Here is a 26,800-nt window from a genome sequence, read left to right on the forward strand (position 1 = left end):
ATAAAACTAAACTATAATGAAAAATCTAAAACTATTAGAACCTTGCTAGTCAGGAGTGAGACGCCGTGACCAGGAATGGAGGCATTTCCAGGACGAGAGTGAGTGCAGCTGGGGTGAAACATGTATACGACAAGACAAGTACAGCTACTGTCAAATAAAAAAAAAAAAAAAAAAATTGACAAAGATAGAAACGGACAAAGTCAATGAGAGAAAGATGGACGGAGGGAAAATGAGAGGAGACGTTTCGAAGTAAGACATGTGCCTCTGGTGGATGCTCGCCACCGAACTTTAATGATGGAGAGCGAAATCCTCAGCGCCTTAAGAGGTTACGTAACACAGACTGTAGCGCTGGGCGGACAGAGGTAATCTGAGGCTGAGGGTGGAGAAAAAAAAAAAAAAAAAAAGTGTGTGGATGAAGAATAGTGCGCGACGAAGAGACGGATAAAGAATAAAAGATTTAAAAAATGTGCATTAGGGTATTAGGGTGTGACGAGAAACGTGTGAGGAAAGAAGGGATGACGAAAAGAAGGCTAAAGAATGAAGAAACCATAACAGATGTGTGCGTAAGAGCATTAGATTGGTGTGAGCTAGTGGATCCTGGCCATGCAGAAATGATGACCCCAGTATTTCCATGGCCCAGAAGTGCCACAAGGCATCTTTTATTAACTGGAGTTTGGCTGAGCTTGACCCATTTGAGATTAGCTGAGTGTTTGCAAACAAATACGTGTGTGTGTGTGTTTAACCGTGCATATCTGCATGCATGCAAGGCGTACACATGTGGTTGCGGTTTCCTCATTTCTAAACAGCGTGTGTCATCAAAAACTGTAATTAAAAGTCAATTCTGTGCCTGTGTTTTGGCCTCAGATCCTGTTTACCCCCCCCCCCCCCCCCCCTTCTATCTGCCACGCCGGCTTCCCGCGGTGTAAACAGGCCTGTTTTTAATCTACAGCCACCGGTCCAGATAGGTAAAAAAACTCATTTCATTACGCAGCGAGAGGTAGGCCGGCTGCAGCAGGGGTTAACTATACACCATCTGAGCTTTAGCGTTTATCTTCTGTTGTGGTAGTTTATCATTTGTTACCTGCCAAAGACAAATGGCTTTTTGTCTGAGATTAGAAGAGAAAAGAAGCAGGGAGGTGTGAAGAATGTTAAGCCGCTGCTGCTGCTGCTGCTGCTTATTAACGCAGATCTGAAAAGTGCTCGTCTTTATTCACATGAATGTTTTTGAGCCTTTATTCTGCAAACACAGAACTCATTAAAAGTTTTTTTTTTAGTGCGCCTAAAGATGGACAAACTTATACGGCAAAGAAAACATGCTAACACTTTACTTGAAGGTCTAGTTCAGGGGTGTCAAACTCATTTTAGTTCAGGGGCCACATTCAGCCCCATTTGATCTCCAGTGGGCCGGACCAGTAAAATAATAACAGTGAAAAAAGTAAAATTATGTTATGATCAGGTTTACATCCACAAAGTTTCCTTGAAAATCTAAATAACATGAACAAATTGAATTGTCATAAGAAAAACAAGTGCAATTCTAACTTTTTAACAATATTCTGCCTTGTTTTTATCAGTTTATCATTTACACATGTGCATTACAATCGCACAAAACATTTAGTAACAGGCAGAATGTTGGTAATATTGCATTTACTTTTCTTAAGACATTTCTGTTTGTTCATATTTGTTCAGGTTATTCACATTTTTTATAAATGTATAGTTTGGTCATGTAAACATTTTCATGTAATTTTACTTTTTTACACCAAAAAAAACCAAACAAAAAAAAAAAAACCCCGAAAATTTGGGGTTGTCATTATTTATAGGTTATTATGATAATATTTTACTGGTTTTGAGCCACTTTAAATCTAATTGGACTGTATGTGTCTGTACATGGAACCTGAATTAGAATGATTTTAACACTATTGATTGTTAATTTCTTCAGTGTAATTTTTGCAGTTTTTCACAAATTCATCCCACGGGCCGGATTGGACCCTTTGGCGGGCCGGATTTGGCCCCCGGGCCGCATGTTTGACACCTGTGCTGTAGTTTATAATGCATTAAGCGCACATCCATAAGATATTACAATGCATTTATAATGCATTATAAAAGTCATTACAACAGTTTATGATCATGTAAAACAACTTATACCAAGATTAATAAAGTATTATCAGTGTAGGCATAATGTATTATAAATTCAGCTTTCATAATATTTTATACATCCATACCAAAGTGATAGATAGAGAGTGAGTGAGTGAGCGAGAGAGAGAGGGAGCGATAGATAGATAGATAGATAGATAGATAGATAGATAGATAGATAGATAGATAGATAGATAGATAGATAGATAGATAGATAGATAGATAGATAGATAGACTTTATTAAACCCTACAGGTAAATTCCAAATATGATCACTGCTCTGCAGAAACAGTCACAACCACAGCAACAATAAATACACAGAGTAAATAGCAAAAAATACATTACATTAAAAAGAAAAATAGAATTAAAAAAGACAAATTGTGTTCTTGCTAACACATAAAACATAGTATGTATGTATTTTTTTTCATCTTTACATAAGCTTCAATGTAATGATTACAGTTGTAGAACTTTGTTTTTCTTTGTCTGATATGATTCAATAGTTTCTGTTTTAGTGGGTACGGTTCGACAAATGGATGAATGTTTATTTGTGTTGGAAGGATGAGATGGAAGTCACCCAGTCCTGTACGTTAGTCAGGAAACAGGTTCAAAGGTCGTATTAAAGAGACACCTAGATCTATGACCGCATTTTTTGTTAGAAAATAAACAAATAAAAACTCAAACACAACCTACAGTAGTGTTATGATTACAACAGAAGCAACGGAGCCACAAAAGGACAGTTAAATAGAAAATTAAAGCATCAAAACTAGAACAATAATGGGCCAAATCTCCCTCTTAATGCTTCTTTTACCACCTTTGTTGTTTTCCTGTGTAACTGTGTTCATAACTTCACCTTCAGCAACAAATTTCATTAAAAATCATTGAGCTTTCTTTGTTGAAAAGCTGTTTCACCAGAGGGAAAAAGACTAAAACAACTCTTTTTTTTTTTTTTTTACCACAGTTGTAGTGTACAGTGTACTACAGTTACTCAACTACCCTCGCCGCAGACATAAACAAACTCCCTTTGTGCCCAACTATTCATCACGAATAAAGCAGAAGTGCAGTGTAAACTGACTTCTACACCGGCTTAAAGGTCTATAGATGACGTTAAACCTAAACATACACAGGAAACAAAATGCAAAGCCATTAAGGAAAACATTCCAACCTAAGAACAGCTATTTTGTAAAGATGTTTCGCCCTGCTTATGAATAATACAGGCGTTTGCTGAGAGAGAAAAAAAAAACATCCCTTGGTCTTGTTAAGTCTATATATGTGTGTCTGTAAGTGCATGTGAAGGGTAAGGTTGGTGGTTCTATTCCCACTGAGGCCACTCAGGCTAAAAATACATGCACTCATGGCAGTGTGTGTGATGAACGCTGTGCAGCAGTGTGTGTGAAACTGTCCGCACTAACACACTTACTGAGGCACTCTCCAGCGGTGGCGTCCAGGAAGTGTCCATCCTGGCAGTTGGTCCTGCAGTAGCCGCTCTGCAGAGAGGCCGGCGGGGGGCACAAGGTGCAGTCGGCCTGGGAGGGGCCGGAGCAGGACTGGCACGACGGGTGGCATGCTGGGAGGAAGGTCAGGCAGAGGACAGAACAGGAGAGGAGAGAAAAGAAGAGGAGAGGGAGGTTATGAAATGTACACACGGAGGGAGAATTACTGAGGTTATTTAATGCGCATGAGTTCAGAGGTTTTCCAAATTCAGGACCAGTTTTAGCTTTAACTGGAACTTGTGCAGAATGTTTTACCTGAGAAAAATTGACCTAATGGAAATACGACGATTTCGCCAAAAGTCTCATTTTTCGATTAAAGGTTTTTGTGCTGGCAAGAGGTGGTTTTTCGGGCATAGCGCAAATGGTATATCACGCAAAACTGAATGGAAAGACCTTTTTTCGCAACCGATTTTCTAAGATCTCATACCCTGATTTTAACTGTTTCCAACCTGGTGCCTCCAAAGAACTGATTTGTTTTTCCATCGGCCAAGAGCTAAGCAGAGCACTGGAACTAAATCTAAATCTGACCGAGTGTATTTTTCTCATTTCTAGTCCAAATATGTCATCACACTTAAAATAAGACATAATCGCCTAAAGAGTAACTTTTCAGTGAGATAGAAGAACTGATTTTTAGACAATAGATCTGGAAAATCTGATTTCAAGAAATCTTACCAACGTAATTTTTACTTGTTTAATTGGCAGATTTTTTTGCTCGAATTAAGCAGAAATCAATCAATCAATCAATAAATCAATCTTGAATTAAGCAACAAAAATCTTAAATTAAGCAAAAAAACAAAAAATCTTCAGTTTGTAGGTTTTCCAAATTCAGGACCAGTTTTAGCTTCAACTGGAACTTGTGCAGAATGTTTTACCTGAGAAAAATTGACCTAATGGAAATACGACGATTTCGCCAAAAGTCTCATTTTTTGATTAAAAATGTTCGTGCTGGCAAGAGGTGGTTTTTCGGACGTAGCGCAAATGGTATATCACGCAAAACTGCAATGGAAAGACCTTTTTTCGCAACTGATTTTCTAAGATCTCATACCCCGATTTTAACTGGTTCCAACCTGGTGCCTCCAAAGAACTGATTTGTTTTTCCATCGGCCAAGAGCTAAGCAGAGCACTGGAACTAAATCTAAATCTGACCGAGTGTATTTTTCTCATTTCTAGTCCAAATATGTCATCACACTTAAAATAAGACATAATCGCCTAAAGAGTAACTTTTCAGTGAGATAGAAGAACTGATTTTTAGACAATAGATCTGGAAAATCTGATTTCAAGAAATCTTACCAACGTAATTTTTACTTGTTTAATTGGCAGATTTTTTTGCTCGAATTAAGCAGAAATCAATCAATCAATCAATCAATCAATCAATCTTGAATTAAGCAACAAAAATCTTAAATTAAGCAAAAAAAAAAAAATCTTCAGTTTGTAGGTTTTCCAAATTCAGGACCAGTTTTAGCTTCAACTGGAACTTGTGCAGAATGTTTTACCTGAGAAAAATTGACCTAATGGGAATACGACGATTTCGCAAAAGTCTCATTTTTTGATTAAAAATGTTTGTGCTGGCAAGAGGTGGTTTTTCGGGCATAGCGCAAATGGTATATCACGCAAAACTGCAATGGAAAGACCTTTTTTCGCAACCGATTTTCTAAGATCTCATACCCCTGATTTTAACTGTTTCCAACCTGGTGCCTCCAAAGAACTGATTTGTTTTTCCATCGGCCAAGAGCTAAGCAGAGCACTGGAACTAAATCTAAATCTGACGAGTGTATTTTTCTCATTTCTAGTCCAAATATGTCATCACACTTAAAATAAGACATAATCGCCTAAAGAGTAACTTTTCAGTGAGATATAAGAACTGATTTTTAGACAATAGATCTGGAAAATCTGATTTCAAGAAATCTTACCAACGTAATTTTTACTTGTTTAATTGGCAGATTTTTTTGCTCGAATTAAGCAGAAATCAATCAATCAATCAATCAATCTTGAATTAAGCAACAAAAATCTTAAATTAAGCAAAAAAACAAAAAATCTTCAGTTTGTAGGTTTTCCAAATTCAGGACCAGTTTTAGCTTCAACTGGAACTTGTGCAGAATGTTTCACCTGAGAAAAATTGACCTAATGGAAATACGACGATTTCGCCAAAAGTCTCATTTTTTGATTAAAAATGTTCGTGCTGGCAAGAGGTGGTTTTTCGGACGTAGCGCAAATGGTATATCACGCAAAACTGCAATGGAAAGACCTTTTTTCGCAACTGATTTTCTAAGATCTCATACCCCGATTTTAACTGGTTCCAACCTGGTGCCTCCAAAGAACTGATTTGTTTTTCCATCGGCCAAGAGCTAAGCAGAGCACTGGAACTAAATCTAAATCTGACCGAGTGTATTTTTCTCATTTCTAGTCCAAATATGTCATCACACTTAAAATAAGACATAATCGCCTAAAGAGTAACTTTTCAGTGAGATAGAAGTACTGATTTTTAGACAATAGATCTGGAAAATCTGATTTCAAGAAATCTTACCAACGTAATTTTTACTTGTTTAATTGGCAGATTTTTTTGCTCGAATTAAGCAGAAATCAATCAATCAATCAATCAATCTTGAATTAAGCAAAAAAAAAAAAAAATCTTCAGTTTGTAGGTTTTCCAAATTCAGGACCAGTTTTAGCTTCAACTGGAACTTGTGCAGAATGTTTTACCTGAGAAAAATTGACCTAATGGAAATACGACGATTTCGCCAAAAGTCTCACTTTTCGATTAAAGGTTTTTGTGCTGGCAAGAGGTGGTTTTTCAGGCATAGCGCAAATGGTATATCACGCAAAACTGCAATGGAAAGACCTTTTTTCGCAACCGATTTTCTAAGATCTCATACCCCGATTTTAACTGTTTCCAACCTGGTGCCTCCAAAGAACTGATTTGTTTTTCCATCGGCCAAGAACCAAGCAGAGCACCGGAAAAATTCTGAATCTTAGTCAAAATATGTCATCGCACTTAAAATAAGACAGAATCACCTAAAGAGAAACTTTTCAGTGAGATAGAAGAACTGATTTTTAGACAATAGATCTGGAAAATCTGATTTCAAAAAATCTTACCAACGTAATTTTTACTCGTTAAATTGGCAGATTTTTTTGCTCGAATTAAGCAGAAATCAATCAATCAATCAATCAATCAATCAATCTTGAATTAAGCAACAAAAATCTTAAATTAAGCAAAAAAAACAAAAAATCTTCAGTTTGTAGGTTTTCCAAATTCAGGACCAGTTTTAGCTTCAACTGGAACTTGTGCAGAATGTTTTACCTGAGAAAAATTGACCTAATGGAAATACGACGATTTCGCCAAAAGTCTCTTTTTTGATTAAAAGTTTTTGTGCTGGCAAGAGGTGGTTTTTCGGGCGTAGCGTAAATGGTATATCACGCAAAACTGCAATGGAAAGACCTTTTTTCGCCACCGATTTTCTAAGATCTCATACCCTGATTTTAACTGGTTCCAACCTGGTGCCTCCAAAGAACTGATTTGTTTTTCCATCGGCCAAGAGCCAAGCAGAGCACCGGAAAAATTCTGAATCTTAGTCAAAATATCTCATCATACTTAAAATAAGACATAATCACCTAAAGAGAAACTTTTCAGTGAGATAGAAGAACTGATTTTTAGACAATAGATCTGGAAAATCTGATTTCAAGAAATCTTACCAACATAATTTTCACTTGTTCCATTGGCAGATTTGTTTTTATTTGAATAAAGAAAACAAAAAAAAAAAAAACCTTGAATTAAGCAAAAAAAAAAAAAAAAAAAATCTTGAATTAGACCACATTAAGCAAAAAAAAAAAAAAAAAAAAAAAATGAATTGAATTGAATTGAGCAAAACAAAAAAAATCTGGAAGTAAGCAAAAAAAATCTTAAATTAAAAAAAAAAAAAAATCTTGAATTAAGACAAAAAAATAAAATCTTGAATTAAGAAAAAAAAAAAAATCTTGAATAAAGCAAAAAAAATCTGCCAATGGAACAAGTGAAAACTATCTTGGTCAGATGAGACATAAACTGGAACCACAACGGACAATGTCTGACAATGTAGAGTAAAACTGTGGAACAAATTGTGTGTGGAGATAAAACAAATATCAAACATAATTCAGTTTAAAAAAAATATAATGAAATTGATTCTTGCGAGGTCCAGTATTTAAAAATGACAATAAGGCTGTTTGTTTATGAAGTATGTTGTATTGATAAATATGCTGAAATTATTGAAAAACATTGTTGAATAGTTGAGTCTTGTATGACTGTACTACCATGATCATATTGTTGTGTATATTTCAATTCCTGCGTTATGTATTTGTTGTGGTTCGATGCTAAAATTAGGAAAAATGTATAGTTTGATTCTTTTCTGAAGTTAGTGATAAAGGTGTAAAAGCACTGAGGGGTTGGATTAAATAAGTTTATTCTTCTTCCTACTCCTTTTGGACCATACACAATTCAGACGTGCACGTACTTGAAGACAGATCCTGTTCATTTAAACGTTGTTTTGTTTTTGTCTTATTTTGCTTTGTTTTGTTTTATTTTGTTTCTTTGCAAGCTCAAAATCAATCAATGCTGTAAATCTGCACATGTCATACTTTGCGTCTGCTCTACTTTTTGTGCAGATGAGATGCCTGAAGCTGGATTCCAGGCCTGGATTTGGGTCAGAACACCTGGTCTGGTTCCAGTCTGACTGGCCAAGTAGTGAAACTTCAATCTCAGTCTAACTAACATGTGTAAATATACTTTAAAAGTCCAGTTTTAGTTTTTGTATGTGTCATGCAAACCCACTGACTGCCTGACCATGTTTTCTATTAGAGTTCATTAGTTTCCCTTAGACCTTGCCTCCATACTTTTTGGCCATTTCAGTGGAAGGCTTAGATTACACTGGTCAACAACAAATTTATTGTTTCAGTTTTTGGAGCTGATTTAGTTTAATTTTGGTGTGCTGAATCCAAAAATCACATGAATTTTGCTCAATCAGGTCAACTTTCTGAACTATGCTACATATTGGCTTTTTAACATTTTTGCTTACATTTATGGGCATTTTCACACCATATGCTACAAAATTCTTTCATATTTCTTGCAATAAACGAGTTCTGAAGATTTGACTTTTGCCAATTTATGATTGTTTTTTTTTTTAATATTACAGGTGAATGAAATGGCTTCGACTAGAACACAGGTGTCAAACATGTGGCCCGGGGGCCAAATCTGGCCCGCCAAAGGTTCCATTCCGGCCCGCAGGATAAAAGAGCAAAAATGAACCTGAACAGTGAAGGTTGTCCAAATCATTTTGGTTCAGGTTCCACATCCAGACCAATGAGATCTCAAATACAGTCTACTCTCGTTATACCACCAACTTCCGTTCACGGCCAAATTGGCGGTATAGTGAAAATGGCGTTACAACGGGTTGCGTCCATAATGTGCATGTCTTTACTATATGATGTCTATGCTGCCTCCGTTAACCCGTTCTAATTGCGTTTCTAAATAAATCTTGATTCTGTTATGTTGTAAGGGATCATTTAAAGTGGGGAAACATTTTAAGCATTATTATACCGTGTCGGGAAATGACACCCCATCATCTTGAGGCTTTGGCTTAATCCCACGTCTTCTTCCCGACATCCTGACCTACTGAGTGTTCTGCCATAAATGAACGGTGGCCGTTCCGTAGACCTACTCGTAGCTTGTCGCGATCAGCGTCTGGCGCGTTTGTTTCAGTGCATTGTTAAAATTTATGTGTACTCGATGGCAATCACGCTGGCGGTATAACGGTCGGGAAATCAATGGTATAAGTGTTGTTTGTGCATGGAACTGGGCTGGCGGATGGGGATAGGCGGAAATGGCGGTAGCTAATGGAATAATGCATTGGGGATTTTTGTGCAATGGTTTTGGTCGGCGGTGAGCGAAAATGGCGGTGTAACGGCAGGCGGTTTAACGAGAGTAGACTGTAAAAATAACAACACAGTAATCCATAAATAATGGCAACTCCAAATTTTCTTTGTAAAAAACTTATGTGGAAAAAGTTTAAGTGAAAAAAATAACATTACACTGTGAAAATATTTACATTTACAAAACTATTCTTTCACAATAAAATGCAAATAAATATATAAATAAAAACAGAGATGAACAACCAGCAACCAGAAATGTGCAATTGTAACAATATTCTGCCTGTTACTAAATGTTTTGTGCATTTATGGATCCACTGTGATCTGTAGTTGTGTTAATAATAAGAGACGGAATATTGTAGAAATTGTTGAAATTTTACTTCCAAACTCCAAAATTTTAACAATATTCTGCCTGTTACCAAATGTTTATGTAACATTGTGTGTAATGTACATGTGTAAATAATAAGTAGAGGCATAATATTGTTAAAACTGCACTAATTTTTCAAATGAATTTTTTTTTTTTTTTCAGGTAATTCACATCCTTTTTGTAAAATGTACATTTTTTTGTACTAAAAAAAAAAGGAAAAACTAGTATTTGTCATTATTTATAGGTTATTAAGTCATTATTTTACTGGTCTGGCCCGCTTGAGATCAAACTGGGCTAAAATTGGCCCCTGAACCAAAATCAGTTTGACACCATTGTACCTAACAGGAATCCTGTTAGAAAATGATTTTTGTTTCTCTTAAAACCTATTTTGGGTGAGAACTACAGGGTGGGGAAGCAAAATGTACAATGAACATGTAGTTGTTTTTTCTCAGCAGGCACTACGTCAGTTGTTTTGAAACCAAACATATACTGATGTCATAATCATACCTAACACTATTATCCATACCTTTGCAGAAACTTTTGCCCATATGAGTAATCAGGAAAGCAAACGTCAAAGAGTGTGTGATTTGCTGAATGCACTCGTCACACCAAAGGAGATTTCAAAAATAGTTGGAGTGTCCATAAAGACTGTTTATAATGGAAAGAAGAGAATGACTATGAGCAAAACTATTACCAGAAAGTCTGGAAGATACTATTAAAGAAGAATGGGAGAAGTTGTCACCCCAATATTAGAGGAACACTTGTGCAAGTTTCAGGAAGCGTGTGAAGGCAGTTATTGAGAAAGAAGGAGGACACATAGAATAAAAACATTTTTTATTATGGACATTTTCTTGTGGCAAATAAATTCTCATGACTTTCAATAAACTAATTGGTCATACACTGTCTTTCAATTCCTGCCTAAAAATATTGTAAATTTTGCTTCCCCACCCTGTATATAAAAAATCAACTGATAAAGTCACAAAAATGTAATCAATTTTGTGAGAAGATCAAATTTTTCAAAATCAAATTAGCAAAAAAAAAACTGACCTGATTGAGAAAAACAGATGTCATTTTTGGATTTAACGGTGCAAAATGGTCCGAATTCAGTTGAAAAAACCTAGACAACTTGCAAAAAGTATTTTTTTGTAACCTAGTGATATGGGTCAAGAAAAGTAGCTGTTTTTTTTTTTCTTCTTTTTTTCTGATATCATTGCAATGATTAGACAATAGGGGTTTTTACAGAGAGAAAAAGAGAGAGCAGAGAATTCGGTGCACATTATCTGAGTTGCAGAGAGAATAATGGGAAATGATATAAAGCTGAAGTTATTTTAAAAACTCTGCTCTCATTACTGAATCCAATATCATTCTGAAATAGAAGGAAACTCCAGGCTGGCTGTATTTCATTAAACATATCAGAGTCTGGGGCTGCTTTGAGCCTGATTTGTAGAAACTGTGCCTTTGTGCCGAGTGCTGGCAGGAGCTTGTTTTGGTGGAACATTTGTGTGTTGGAAGGTGAGCTCTGGCAGGAAAATGTCCAAATTCCAGGAAAAGAAAACACCACAAGGCCTGGCAGATTGAATGATCTGAAACATCATGTTAAGAAACACTGAACTTCTCAACTATTCACCTGTAACTGTGAAGCTGTTGTTTGGGCATAGATGAATACAGGTGAATAATCATTGCATAAAAGTTCAGTGTGTTGTGTTTTTCACAGAGAATGTTCACTTTGGAGGGTGTTTTAACCCTTATGACCATGGGACAAATACGCCACAACATATCTTTAGGTTTTTACACGTTGTAGTGGCAATTGTTTTTCTTCGAGCATTTTAATTATTAGTTTGATTAATCTGATTCATGCACAATTTCTATTCTAAAAAAAACCCAACTAATTTTCATTGTTCCTGTGACATTGAAAACAAATATCTATTCTAGGAAGGGTTAATATTTGGTCAAAAAAAATTAATTACAATAATCTACACCAAACTTATATTTTTGGGTCGGTAATTACTTATATTTTCTGTAAAATGTATTTTGAAATAAGAAAAAATGTGCAAAAAAAAATTTGAGGACTTTTCTGAGTGTGAATGTTTGGAAAGTGACAACGTTTTGTGCTGTCATTCTGGGTTCATTTATAAACTCTCATAAATAAACTACATTTATTCCAAATACATTGATATTTGACTATTATATTATGTAAGTCATATCCTAAAAACACAACATATTTATGCAAAATACATTTGAATATAATGTTAATATTATTTGTATGTTGTAAATATTGTAAAAAAAAAAAAAAAAAAATGTATATGATATTGATAATTGAAATTTAAAAAAATGTTTAATTTGATATTTACTTTTGTTGTCCATCTGTGACGCTGGCATTTGTCAAAACTCTTCCTATTTAGGTTTGATCTAAATATTTTTTTCCTCAATAACCAATGATTCCGTTGTAAAATCGGGGGTTTAAGGTATACATTGAATACATTTAAGGATGAAAATGTCAAAGAAACTTCACTTTGGAGAATTTTGGAATTCTTGCAAAAAAATAGACGTAAATTTTTTGTTGATATTTTTCATTTTAAAAATATTTGGAACAAAATTTTGCCCTTTGAGTTTGTTTAAGATGGCATTTAGACCTTTACAACTATGGAATATTTGTCTTAAACTTGTCTGGTTCAAAAATTATTAATCAAAAAGTAGTGGGTGGTCCATCTGTGATGCCCTTGATCTCACCCTCTATTCTATTCTATTCTATTCTATTCTATTCTATTCTATTCTATTCTATTCTATTCTATTCTATTTATATGCTGGCATCCATCCTCTAAAACAGGGGTGTCAAACTCATTTTAGTGATCTGATCAGCCTTGGCGGAGGTCTGCGCTCTCCGAGTGCTTCTAGTTGACACCTGTGCTCTAAAAGTACAACTCTTCATTAGCATAGAGTTGTGAAGGCTCAAACAGCTAATGCTAATCATTTTCACCCATAAAATGCAAATTTTATGGATAAAAATGACCAGTTTGCAGCTCAAACATCATGTATCAGTGTTTATTTTTGCTTTATGCGTTGTTTACAAGTGCGTGAAACGTCCAAATGTTGACAAAATTGATGAAACTGCGCCAGGGAATAAACACCCTTATTCCAAATGTCATTTCTCTTTTGAGGCTTTGATGATGGTGGTTGGCGAGCGTTGTCTGTCACGTCAGTCTAAAAGCGCTCGTAGGTGTTCATCTGGTCGAGATCGGCTGACTGAAGGCAGTAGCGTGCGAATTTCATACTCATCAAACCCTTCAATAAGCCCTTGTCTCCTGTGAATGGGGGTACTGTCATCCTCACATCAGGTTTATCCTTTCATTTGTCTCCCATCTGTAGGTATGAACGCCATGTGGAAATAAAATAATAAAATAAAATAAAATAAAAAAAACACCTCGGAAACTTTGCAGTAAAAGTTTTCTCTCTTTAAGACAGGAATCCGATATTTCTTGGGGGTATCTGGTAGCTTCTAATGAGCCAATCACTGCTGAAGTAGACAAGGCCAAGTGGGAAAGCAGACCCCATTTATTTTGGTATCCTAGAGGGAAATCTGATGTGCCCATCGTTATTTTTAACTGTCAAGGTATTCGTCTCCAGCTGCCATTTCAATTATTCAGCCAAAGTTACAAAAAACAAAACAGTAAATGATCCAATGATGTTTACCGAAGGTTTGTGTTTCCCTCGTGAAAAATAATCAAACGCGACTTGCTTGAAAAGACTTGAAGACAACGCTGGGAGATGGGAGATTAAGCTCCAAATGAGGTCAGAGACGGTAAACCCAGCCCAGGTAATGAATGGGAGATTAGAGGAAATGGATTTTCATTAACGAGGGGGGTCACAGAGGGATGCCGACCCTCACTGTAGAAAAGAAAAAAAAAAAAAAACTGTAAAAAAAAAAAAGAACGGTATTATTCTGGCAGCAGGGGTGCCGAAAAAATACTGTTAAATAACGGAAAATAACCATCTCATAAAAATACGGCAATTTTCCATAATTAACCCTTTCATGCATAGAGGACAGTTCTTCAGCTGTTCTCTTGTATATTCATGGGTTTTGCTGTTTTAGTTCCATATCAGCCAACACAGTGGACACTTATGCATATGTAACTTTGCTGTTCTTGATAAACCTGATCTGCAGTAACACGTTTGAGTGTAAATCAATTGTTATTAGACTGTAATTATCATTTTTTCTTGAACAAAATGGGTATTTTTGCATATTATCCCCATGAAGTGAGTAATAACTAGTATTAGAGTAGATTTAAATATGAGAAAACATCCGATTAGAAGCATTAAAAGTGTTTTTATGTCATAGTTTTCACTGTATACCAGTAAATACACATTTCTTGGCTTCAAAAATTAAACGCATCATATCCATTTGAGTGGACATTTTTGCAACTCCATGAAAAATAGGTTCATAAAAAGCTGTCAATCGCATTGTTGTTTTTTTTCATGCCTAAAGAGGAATTCAAACGGGGGAAAAAATCATGATTAAGGTTCTCATAATTCATGCATGAAAGGGTTAAAATACAGTTTTTTGCCCTAACTTTACATGAGATTTTGCTTTCTTTTTTTTTTTTTTTTTTGACTTTTTAATGTTTAACCCTTTCATGCATAGAGGACAGTTCTTCAGCTGTTCTCTTGTATATTCATGGGTTTTGCTGTTTTAGTTCCATATCAGCCAACACAGTGGACACTTATGCATATGTAACTTTGCTGTTCTTGATCAACCTGATCTGCAGTAACACGTTTGAGTGTAAATCAATTGTTATTAGACTGTAATTATCATTTTTTCTTGAACAAAATGGGTATTTTTGCATATTATCCCCATGAAGTGAGTAATAACTAGTATTAGAGTAGATTTAAATGTGAGAAAACATCCAATTAGAAGCATTAAAAGTGTTTTTATGTCATAGTTTTCACTGTATACCAGTAAATACACATTTCTTGGCTTCAAAAATTAAACGCATCATATCCATTTGAGTGGACATTTTTGCAACTCCATGAAAAATAGGTTCATAAAAAGCTGTCAATCGCATTGTTGTTTTTTTTCATGCCTAAAGAGGAATTCAAACGGGGGAAAAAATCATGATTAAGGTTCTCATAATTCATGCATGAAAGGGTTAAAATACAGTTTTTTGCCCTAACTTTACATGAGATTTTGCTTTCTTTTTTTTTTTTTTTTTTTTTGACTTTTTAATGTTTAACCCTTTCATGCATAGAGGACAGTTCTTCAGCTGTTCTCTTGTATATTCCTGGGTTTTGTTGTTTTACTTGCGTCTCAAGCAACACAGTGGATACTTATGCACCATCCCATAATACAATGCAGTTCATACCATTACTGTAACTTTCCTGTTCTTGATCAACCTGATCTGCAGTAACATTTTTGAGTGTAAATCAATTGCTAATTGTTATTAGACTGTAATTAACAGGTTTGGTTTTTATTTTTTTAACAAAAAGTTGTTGTGTTTTGTTTTTTGCACATTATTTGAGTGAGTAATAACTAGTATTATAGTATGTTAAAATGTGAGAAAACATCAGATTAGCAGCACTTTTTAAAAAAAAATGTATTTGATAGTTTTCACACAGTATGACAGTAAATGTGTGTTTTTTTGCTTCAAAAATTAAACGCATGGTGTCCAGCTGAGTGGATATTTTTGTTAATCCATGAAAAATAGGTTCATAAAAAAAAAAAAAAAAAAAAAAAAAAAAAAAAAAAAAATTCAATCACATTGTTTTTTTCATGCCTAAAGAGGAATAAAAACACCCAGGAAAAAAAAAATCTTGATTAAGGTTCTCATAATTCATGCATGAAAGGGTTAATAAAGAATATTTACATGTATTAAAACACTCAAATTACCTATAAATATGTACAAAAAATTTTTTCAATGAGACTCAGTTGTACAATATACTGAAAAAAACTGTATTTGGACAGTTTATCAGTGCTTATACATGTTATACATTCACAAAATATATTTATTCAGCATTTTTGTTGTGAAACCTCCTGTAATTACACAAGATATTTGTCAATTAACAAACAAGTCTAGTTAAACTTACAGAACAAATACTTCTTTTACAGTTAACTGTCAGTAATTTTATCTCGTTTTATTTATTTATTAATTTATTTTTACAATATTAAACTTTAAATGAACAGTTTAATCTCATAAATAGAAAAGAAATATTTGTGAAACTACGATACATTTGCAAATGTATTTTAACTGTATTTTTCTGTGAAAAAAAAATAAAAAAAATTTTTTTTGGTTATTCACAGTTATAGTTTTTATATAGTTTATATAGTTTATATAGTTTTTTATTTTACATTTGACATGTAAAATCACAGTCTATTTTTGTCATTTCATTGATATTTTCCTGTATCTTGAAAATACAGTAAAAATCTGTAAAATAAACAGTGAAAATTCTGTCAAATTACAGATTTTTTTTTTTTTACAGTGCTGCTAAGGTCCGCTTTACCAGTTAGGGAAATACTCCGACAAATTACCTCTTCTAGAGGAAAAAAAAATGACATAAATGCGTGATCAGAGCCACGCTGACGCTGTGTATTATTTTTCCTGGTAGATAGAGTGGGATCCGGCCGTGACCTCGTCTTTTTCTGGTCGACTGATCTGGTTAAGTAGTTTAATTATGACGCTGAGAAATTGGATAAGTAAGAGCGTTACTGATCTCATTTTAACGCCGAAAACCGTGAAAAGACTCCAACGTTGACCAAGAACAATGATCTGGAAAGAAATCTAATTATGCGATGAACACAAACAGAATATCAGATGAACAGATGGGTCTCGTTTCAGATGCATGTGTTAGTGCCCTTCCTAAATGTACAGAATGTATTTACTGGTAAAGCCCAGTGTTTGGTGATGTCTCTAATCAAACTCTAATCACTTAATCAGAAAAAGACCGGAACGTTTTTCATTATTAATAACAGACTGTACTGTAGGTTCCTGTTTTTATGTAATGGAAACAGAAAAAAAGATATGTCAAGTTAATACCATCAGTGGAAAAGCAGCAGATGTGAAGGCGTAAAAGGAAGGCAAACTGATATATGTCAGTTTTTGTTTTGCTTCTATAATATTTTCTAACATAACATGTGGTGTACCTTTATTTATTTATTTATTTAAAGTATTGGTTTATTTAATAGGGACCATGCACATTTATGAACATTGCTGTATAAAAAAATGCACGTAAATGCATGTAAATATGCCTAATATAACTCAAAACAGCCAACATTAATACATCCCTCATTCACTATTAGGGATGTAACGATTACCGGTATAACAATAAACCGCGATAAAATTGCCAACGGTTAGTATTACCGTTTAAATTCTAATTATCACGATAACCGTGTTCAATTTCCGCACTTTTATGGGAAAAAAACCCTTTGTAAAGTTATACTTTTATGTCAAATATTTGAGTATAGTTTGAATTTATTACAATTTGAATTTTCTATACCTACTATTTGGAACCAATATTCACTTTTAAAGTCTTTGAAAAGGTTCGTTAAGCATCTTTGTATTATTTATGCAATAAAGTATATACATTTTCCAAATCGGATTTTATATTTTTTTGTGTGTTTTTTGGCCTTTTATGTTGATATAGTAGGTTAAAGTGAAAAAAATAGACAGATGATATAGATGAAGTTGTGCTGAAAAAAACAAACAAACACAGGTATAGGAAACATTTGTTTATATCGTATATAAGGCAAAATCAAAAGTACTGAAAAACAGCCAAAATAGGCTCAGACCACTAAGGGTTAATATTTGAATGTTTCTGCCACAGAAGATACATTGTGCCTATTATTTTATTTATTTATTTATTTATTTTAAATACAACTTGGTTAAATTATTTCAGTGTGTATAAGTACTTTTTGAACATTTTGGGCACAATTTCAACAATACCATGATAATAATGATAACTGTGGTAATTTTGGTCACAATAACCGTGATATGAAATTTTCATATCGTTACATCCCTATTCACTATAAATTCAAAAAAAAAAAAAAAAATACAAATAATGATGACATAGGGATCATCAAAACAAACAAACAAACAAATAAATAAACAAAAAAACAAATAGACATAATTATACCCCTCAGCCAAATATAGTGTAAGATTCTGTTGAAAGTTACTGCCCTATAATTTACATTAGATCGTCTTTGTGTAAATTTGGTGCAGAAATCTCAATGCATTCTTCAGATAATGTGATTACGTCGTTGAAAAGACGTGTCACCATTTGACCTTGAAAAAGTAGGTCAAAGTCACCTGCTTTCAATAGGTTTCTGCTCTATGCCAAGATGCATCCACAGTAACAATTTGGTGCAGATATGTCAATGCATTCTTCAAATAATGTGATTATGTTGTTGAATGGACAGAGATGGACAGACGACAAAACGACTACAAGTTGGCCGAGGGGTAAAAATGGATGCCTTGGTCTATGTACTTAAATGTGCTTTTTTTTTTTCTTTAAATCACATGACATTTTCAACACACCATAGCGTCAGACGTCGGTCACGTAGACCACTGGGGAAAATTGCATTCGAAAGTGCGGACTTGAAACACTGTTCCACTTTTTATTTGATGTTGATAGAGCAAATACAACTGGAGATACGACAGTCTGAAACCGGAGCAAACGAACGTGAATAAAAGTATGAAAATGAGGTGGGGTGGGCGTTATATTTCTGACCATATCCTCGTCATTTTTTGTTCTTTTTCATAACGGAAAAAACTGACAGAATCTACGGATTCTAATCCACAAACTGCATTAGCATTACAGGTAAGGGCGAGAATGACCCCCACCTGAAATGGATGCGGAAACCAGGGGGACTGGGGGTGTGAGAAAGCGCCTATGTAAAGATATGCTTTTATGTCATATTTTTGAGTATAATTTTAATTATTACAATTTAAATTTCATATACCTAATCTTTGGAACCAATATTCACTTTAAAAGTCTTTGAAAAGGTCCGTTAAGCATCTTTGTGTTATTTATGCAATAAATTATAGACCTTTTTCAAATCGGATTTCATATTTTTTGGGTGTTTTTTGTCTTTTTGTGTTGATATAGTAGGTTAAAGTGAAAAAAATAAGACAGATGATGTAGATCACAGGTGTCAAACATGCGGCCTGGGGGCCAAATCCGGCCCACCAAAGGGTCCTATCTGGCCCGTAGGATGAATCTGTGAAATGTAAAAATTACACTGAAGATATTAACAATCAATAGTGTAAAAATCATTTTAATTCAGGTTCCACATACAGAACAATTCCATCTCAATTGGGTCAGACCGGTAAAATATTATCATAATAACCTATAAATAATGAAAACTGCAGATTTTATCTTTGTTTTAGTGTAAAAAAAAGTACAATTACATGAAAATGTTTATATCAACAAACTATCCTCTTAAAAAAATGTGAATAACCTGAACAAATATGAACAACCCGAAATGTCTTCAGAGAAGTAAATGCAATTTTACTAATATTCTGCCTGTTACTAAATGTTTTGTGTATTTGTAATTGTAATGTTAGCTGTAATGCACATGCATAAATGATAAACTGAAGCAGAATATTATTAAAATTTCACTTGTTTAACTTAAGACATTTAAAGATGTTCTTGTTATTCAGATTTTTAAGGAAAACAATGTAGATGTAAACATTATCATAATGTAATTTTACTTTTTTCACTGCTATTATTTTACTGGTCTGGCCCACTTGAGATCATACTGGGCTGAATATGGCCCCTGAACTAAAATGAGTTTGACACCCCTGATGCAGATGAAGTTGTGCTGAAAAAGATCCCAAACATGAGTATAGTAACCATTTCTTTGTATAGTATATAAAGGCAAAATCAAAACTACTCAAAAACGGCCAAAATAGGCTCAGACCCCTAGGCGTTAACCATTAGAAAATAAAAGCCCTGTTGTGTCTTACTGGGTAGAAACCATTCACTGGTTAAAAAAAAAAAAAAGCTTTTACTGCGTTAACATTGTCTTATTGCAGCACTTTTATGTTTCTACAAATGACGGTTAGGCTGAAGAAGACACACACCTGCAGTGGCCGAGATTTGACAATAACGCTTCAGATGAGAGATCTAGAAGTGTTGAAAAGAGCTGCATCAAATTCAACTTATATCCCATTTTATCACCAACACCAGACATTTATCCGTGTTATTTTTTTCACCAGCCTGTATTTGAAAACTGGCTTTTACTCGTTCGTGTCGACCTTGACAGCGACTGTTATCACAGACTCCCAGTTTTTATTTGTGGAAACGCGATAGTAAAAATAACAGAAAACCTCTAGGGTTTAACTAGTCATTTTAATTAAGCCAAAGCTTGTTTGTCATCGGGGTTAACACATCCAGTCCCTGCACAATAAGTGGGTTAATATCATTTTTTTCTTCCTTTACAGTTTCCTCATTAAAAATAATTTCCTGATTTGTTAAAGAATCCGAATGTTTGTTCCAGCCGACCTGTGAATGTTACTGCCGAACGTCTCAGCCATTATTTAGAACATCTCCTGCTTATTTTTGGCTTCTATTTCTTTTATATATATTTATACACAACAAGTCAGAAGTCACCTTTAGACGCTAAAGAGAAAAGGCAAAGTTATATTTCACTGCAGCTTCAGTGTTTTGTGCCACCGCAAGTGTAGATTTTTCAGGTATCTGTACTTTACTTGAGTATTTGTTTTTACCTCCACTTCCTACATTTTAACACAAATATCTGTGTTTTCAACTCCTTACATTTAAACAGACTTGTATGTTGTTAAAGCATTCAACAGAGAATATTCATATTTTTCATTTTGCATTATAGTGAACCTTCCTGGCATGAAGATCCGTTTCTGTCCCTGTATGTCAGCTTCATGTTCTATCAAGAATCAGTAACAAGTTAAATGTGTGAGGTTGTCAGGTTCTGTTCTATGTTCCAGTCCTGTGGTCTGGATGCAGATCAATCTAACAATAGAAGTGGGCGGGACTTTCACTGGAGGAGAAATGAACTAATTGAATCCAAGTCCATATATGACTTCTATCAGTGGTCAATAGGAACTAGACTGATACCTGTAACCATTTACATGTTATAAACCATCCAAATATGGACCATTATTCGTAATATTTTTTTTTTGAAAAACTGACATTTCTGAAAACTGAACAAACTTTGTTGACATTAGTTACTTTTCCATTGGACATCTACGCAAAACTTCACCGATAAACTGTTTTTGTGTCTGATCAGAATGAGAATGAATCAGAATCACATGAAACTTACATACGAGTAATTAAATACAGGTGCTTCTATCTGAACCCATAAAAACCCAAACAGCCACGAGTCGCTTTTCCATTGACCCTCAAATTGTGCAAATATAACTTACGCATAAAAATTTGCCTAATGGAAAAACGACAATTTCACCAAAACTCTCAATTTTCAATTAAAGTTTTTGTGCTGGCAAGAGGTGGTTTTTCGGGCATAGCGCAAATGGTATATCACGCAAAACTGCAATGACCAGACCTTTTTTCGCAACTAGTGTCAGGTGAATTAAAAAAACGGATGTTGACAAACGTTACAACAACCGAAGAAGAAGAAGAAATATGTCGCGGTATGTGTGGACACACCAGGAAACCCAATCATTTTTTAATTTAGTATGAGATCAGTAGATGCTTTTGGTCGTCAGTAGTTGCTTTTCCATTGGACATCTGCGCAAAACTTTACCGATATTTACTAAATGTCAAAAAAACTGAAGTGCGTAATGTCAGTTTTTCCATTAAATCACAAAGACGATGATTTGTTTATTTATTATCATGAGATGACACGAGAAGTCGTTCCATAAACATGGCGACAAACGTAAATATGGTGTTGATTTACAGATATATTCATCATTGTTATATATTACCCCTCTATCTCGTACTAAATTAAAAAATGATCGGGTTTCCTGGTGTGTCCACACATACCGCGATATGTTTCTTCTTCTTCTTCTTCGCTTGTTGTAACGTCCGTCAACATCCAGTTTTTTAATTCACCTTACTCTAATTGCGATAAAAGGTCTTTTCATTGCAGTTTTGTGCGATATACCATTTGTGCTACGCCCGAAAAACCACCTCTTCCCAGCAGAAAAAACTTTTAATTGAAAAATGAGACTTTTGGCGAAATTGTTGTTTTTCCATTAGGTAAATTTTTATGCGCAAGTTGTATTTGCACAATTTGAGGGTCAATGGAAAAGCGACTAGCGGCTGTTTGGGTCTTTATGGGTTCAGATAGAAGCACCAGTATTCAATTACTCATATATAAGTTTCATGAGATGACACGAGAAGTCATTCCATAAACATGGTGACGAATGTAAATATGGTGTTGATTTACAGATATATTCATTATTATTATTATTATTATTATTATTATTATTATTATTATTATTATTATTACTCATACTAAATTAAAAAATGATTGGGTTTCCTGGTGTGTCCACACATACTGTGCCAACTCAACTAATTGAATCAATGGGGGCGGACTTTGATGAAATTTTCAGGAAATGGTCATACTGGCACAAGGAACAAATGATTAAATTTTGGTGGTGATGGGGGGGGGGGGGGACAACACACACAATGATCTGCCTTGGTGGAGGTTTACACTTTTCTGTTCCATATATGTTCATTCATTCTTTTGATGCTTTCAGCGATAACACTGGTCAACAACAAATGTATTGTTTCAGTTTTTGGAGCTGATTTAGGATCATTTTGGTGTGCTGAATCCAAAAATCACATGAATTTTGCTCAATCAGGTCAACTTTCTGAACTACGCTACATATTGGCTTTTTAACATTTTTGCTTACATTTATGGGCATTTTCACATCATACGATACAAAATTCTTTCATATTTCTTGCAATAAATGAGTTCTGAAGATTTGACTTTTGCCAATTTATGATTTTTTTTTTAATATTACAGGTGAATGAAATGGCTTCGACTAGAAGATCTTGCAAAAATAAGCCTGACATATACTGCTACATCTGCGCTGAATACACCATTGTACCTAACAGGAATCAAGTCACAAGTTTCATAAAGTGTGCTTACCAATCTTATTTTGGTATTAATTATTATATTTTGTGAGAAGAGCAAATTTTTCAAAATCAAATTAGCAAAAAAAAACCTGACCTGATTTTGAAAAACAGATGTCGTTTTTGGATTTAGCGGTGCAAAATTGTCCTAATTCAGTTGAAAAAAACTAGACAACTAGCAAAAAAACATTTTTTTGTAACTCAGTGTAATCTACAAATAAATGTAAATAGTCATGAAAATAAAGAAAAAACCAAGTGAGTCCAAACTTCTGACCGGTAGTGTATATAAATGTATATACTGTATATCTTGTTTACTTTTCTGTTGGACTATCTGCTGTAATAATGCGCAGCAGCTACTATTTTCTTTTCTTATTGTGTTTTTTTTTTTTTTTTTTTTTCCCTCTGCATCTGCCAGAGTATAAAGATATTTTTGGATGTACTTGAGTGCTTGATAATATGCCTTTGTGCAGGGATGCTATACACTGAGCCACTCTCCCACTCTAACCTTGAAAATGAGCACATTTTTTGGGAAAGTTTGGATGTTTTTGTCCATTCCAAACTCCTTCCGAGGTCTGTCTGTGGGTTAAGACTCGGCTTTAGGGTCAAGGTTGTTCAGGATCCGGGGGAATGCGCTTATATAAATGAGTATCCTGTGATGTATGGCGGTTCAGATGTGTGTGCTGTCACCTTGGCACTGGCTGTCCTGGATAAAGAAGCCTTGCGGGCAGTCGGGGACACATCGGCCCTCGTGCAGGTTGGACGGGGAGGGACAGGATGTACAGTTGTCTGCAGATGACCTGGTACACTGCCAGCAGGAGGGGTGACACTCTGAAAAGGACAGAAGAAAAAAAAACTCTTATTATTCACCACAAAATAAAGCCACAGCAAGAGACAGAGGAGGCTCAATCCCACACTGAGCCCACTCAATACTTTCCCACTGTCACAAAACAAAAATTGCCAAAAATGACAATCCTAACCATTTTCTCGGACAGAAACATGGTTTTACTCTAAATTGCTGAACGTTCTGAAAAAGGTGGCATTTCTAGAAAAAAAAAAAAAATGCATTCAAGTAAATGGAACCTACATGTTGCTGCTTTAGAAAACAGCCATGCATTCTCTGAAGTTGTTTCAACAATTTTCAACCAAAACCAGGAGGAGAATTAGCACTGATAACTTATCACGGGTCAATTCCATATGGATAGTGGTGACTAAACCCACATCAGACTGTCAAATCAGTGATACACGCTTTGGTTTAGTCTCATATGGTTTATTCCTCAGTAGTTTGGTCCAATAAGTAAATTAAAAAAAAAAAAAAAAAAAAAGTTAATTACTGTCACCCTTTTAATCCTTTCATGCATGAATTACACTGGGTTACAAAAAATGTTTTTTGCAAGTTGTCTAGGTTTTTTCAACTGAATTCAGACCATTTTGCACCGCTAAATCCAAAAATAACATCTGTTTTTCTCAATCAGGTCAGGTTTTTTTGCTAATTTGATTTTGAAAAATTTGATCTTCTCACAAAATATAAGAATTAATACCAAAATAAGATTGGTAAGCACACTTTATGAAACTTGTGACTTGATTCCTGTTAGGTACAATGGTGTATTCACCGCAGATGTAGCAGAATACGTCAGGTTTATTTTTGCAAGATCTTCTAGTCCAGGGGTCGGCAACCCGCGGCTCCGGAGCCGCATGCGGCTCTTTCATCCTTATGTTGCGGCTCTGCATGGCTTGGGAAAATAAATTATAAGTGTCCGACTGAAGTGTATGTTATTTGTCTCAAAAACGTGTATCATGTCTTCTTATTAAGTCAAAGTTTTTAACTTCTTTCTTCAGACCTTGTGCAATTTCGGTGATCAGCATTCGCCTTCTTCAGAGACGTTTGACAGCACTTGACGTGTCAGCCGGCAGCCGGCATGCGCGGAATGCCCTGTGACACCAAAACTGCACAATATCTGAACAAAGTATTTCATTTGTGTTTGTTCGTTTAATTGTAGTTGTAAATTGTAAGATTATTGTGATCTCGAAATATTAAAATAAAATTATATATATATATATATATATATATATATATATATATTAGGCCTGTAACGGTACACGTACCGAACCGAACCGTTTCGGTACACACCTGTTCGGTTCGGTACACAGCTGTACCGAAACGGCACAGTCTGTTGAGAAAAAGAAAAAGGAACGAAAGACATTGTTTGATGCGGAACTTTAAATACGCGCAAGTTTCACACGGACATATTTAAGGACGCATACATTGACCCGAAACACGAAATAGCAGCTGATATAAGGTAAAAAAAAAAAAAAATATGATGAGAACCTGGAAGGAAGAGACTGAAGACCCTCCACCATCAGTACAGTCCAGTTTGGGATCACTTCAGGTCCCGGTGAAAGACAACAACGAGGAAAGAGACGGAGATAAGACGAACGCTGTGTGGCCCCTGGGAGCTACGGTAGTTCTAAAACACACTAACTGTCTGTCTGTCTGTCTGTCTCTCACGCACGCTGTATACCAGAGGAATAGAACTCGGAGTTGGACGTTGAAAGTATATAAAAATGAAGTTTCACTTTCGTTTCACGCCAGCGTTAGTTACGTTAGTTATGGACCGGACCGCACCCCCCCGGCTCCGACCAAAAACAAACAAACAAACAAACCATCCCCCAGACAAATCGCACCTTGCGTGTGCGCACACGCGCACACACTAGCACACACACGAGTACACAAAGTGTCCTAAACAGTTTGTTCTCTGTCCTAAAATAAATTATTTGGTTAAGTTTGTTGTCAATGTTGCTCTTCAGTTTGTTAAAACAGAATACCAGTTTACCCTCCTGTTAATGGTGAACTACATGCAGAATTTTTTGGTTGATATTTTTATGCAGACTGTGAATTGACAGAACTGTGATTAGATTTTTGTTGTTTGTTCAAAACTACCTTTCAGGGAAAAGTGTTATACTAATGTTTAAAATACATTTAGTAATATTAATAATTTATTTTATTTTCTATTTGATTTATAGCAGCAGAATTATATTACTCCTATTTTTCTATATTCTATTGTGTCCAAAAATTGGGGGGAAAATGTTCAAAAATTCAAATGTATGAAATACATTTTGAGGGGTTTTCTTTCTTCCCGTACCGAACCGAAAAAAACCGAACCGTGGCTTTGAAAACCGAAAACGTACCGAACCGAAAATTTTGTGTACCGTTACAGGCCTAATATATATATATAGTATTATTTTTCGTCGCTCAAAATATGCGTCACACTCTCCGACAGCCCGCCAAAACGCCGTACATTTATCGAGACTTTCAACCCCAGGTAGGCCAAGTATGGAGAAATCTAAGAAAAGAAAAATATCTGAAGAAAATAGAACATTTAATGATGCCAGGTGCCATGGCATGACCAAGGTGCCGCGGCACCTCGGGGCCAACGCTAGGTGCTATGGCACTGCAGTACTACGGCTCAGTGTCAGGTGCCATGGCACCACAGTGCCACAACTGGGTGCCACCGGTGCCGCGGCACCACCAGCACCTCGAGCCGAGGCACCACCGCGGCGGCACCACCGAGGTGTGCCGCGGCACCAAGCCATGGTACCGATAAAATGGTTGGATAAGCTGCGTCGGAGTATAAGCTGCAGTGTTTAAAGTGTGGGAAAAAAGTAGCGGCTTATAGTCCAGAATTTACGGTATATATAGGCTAACATCTTCATTTCAGATGTCAAAAAGTGTTTGCGGCTCCCAGTGTTGTCTTTTCCGTGGAAACCGGGTCGAAATGGCTCTTTGAGTGTTAAAGGTTGCCAACCCCTGTTCTAGTCGAAGCCATTTCATTCACCTGTAATATTAAAAAAAAACATTAA

The 26,800-nt window shown here is 35.3% G+C and overlaps 1 protein-coding gene across 1 annotated transcript in view; it reads right to left on the reverse strand.

Annotated features, from left to right (window-relative positions):
* The window catches only part of fras1 (Fraser extracellular matrix complex subunit 1), a 1,008,712-nt gene that overhangs the window by 510,336 nt on the left and 471,576 nt on the right, over positions 1–26,800 (reverse strand). Inside the window, exons 18-19 of the mRNA XM_030143455.1 lie at positions 23,630–23,770; positions 3,546–3,692 (exon numbers count right to left, since the gene is read on the reverse strand). Of these exons, the coding sequence (XP_029999315.1) occupies positions 3,546–3,692; positions 23,630–23,770 (288 nt within the window). The remainder of the gene's footprint in view (positions 1–3,545; positions 3,693–23,629; positions 23,771–26,800) is intronic.

The sequence above is a fragment of the Sphaeramia orbicularis genome, chromosome 9 (genome assembly GCF_902148855.1).
Source record: "Sphaeramia orbicularis chromosome 9, fSphaOr1.1, whole genome shotgun sequence".
Lineage (NCBI taxonomy): Eukaryota > Metazoa > Chordata > Actinopteri > Kurtiformes > Apogonidae > Sphaeramia > Sphaeramia orbicularis.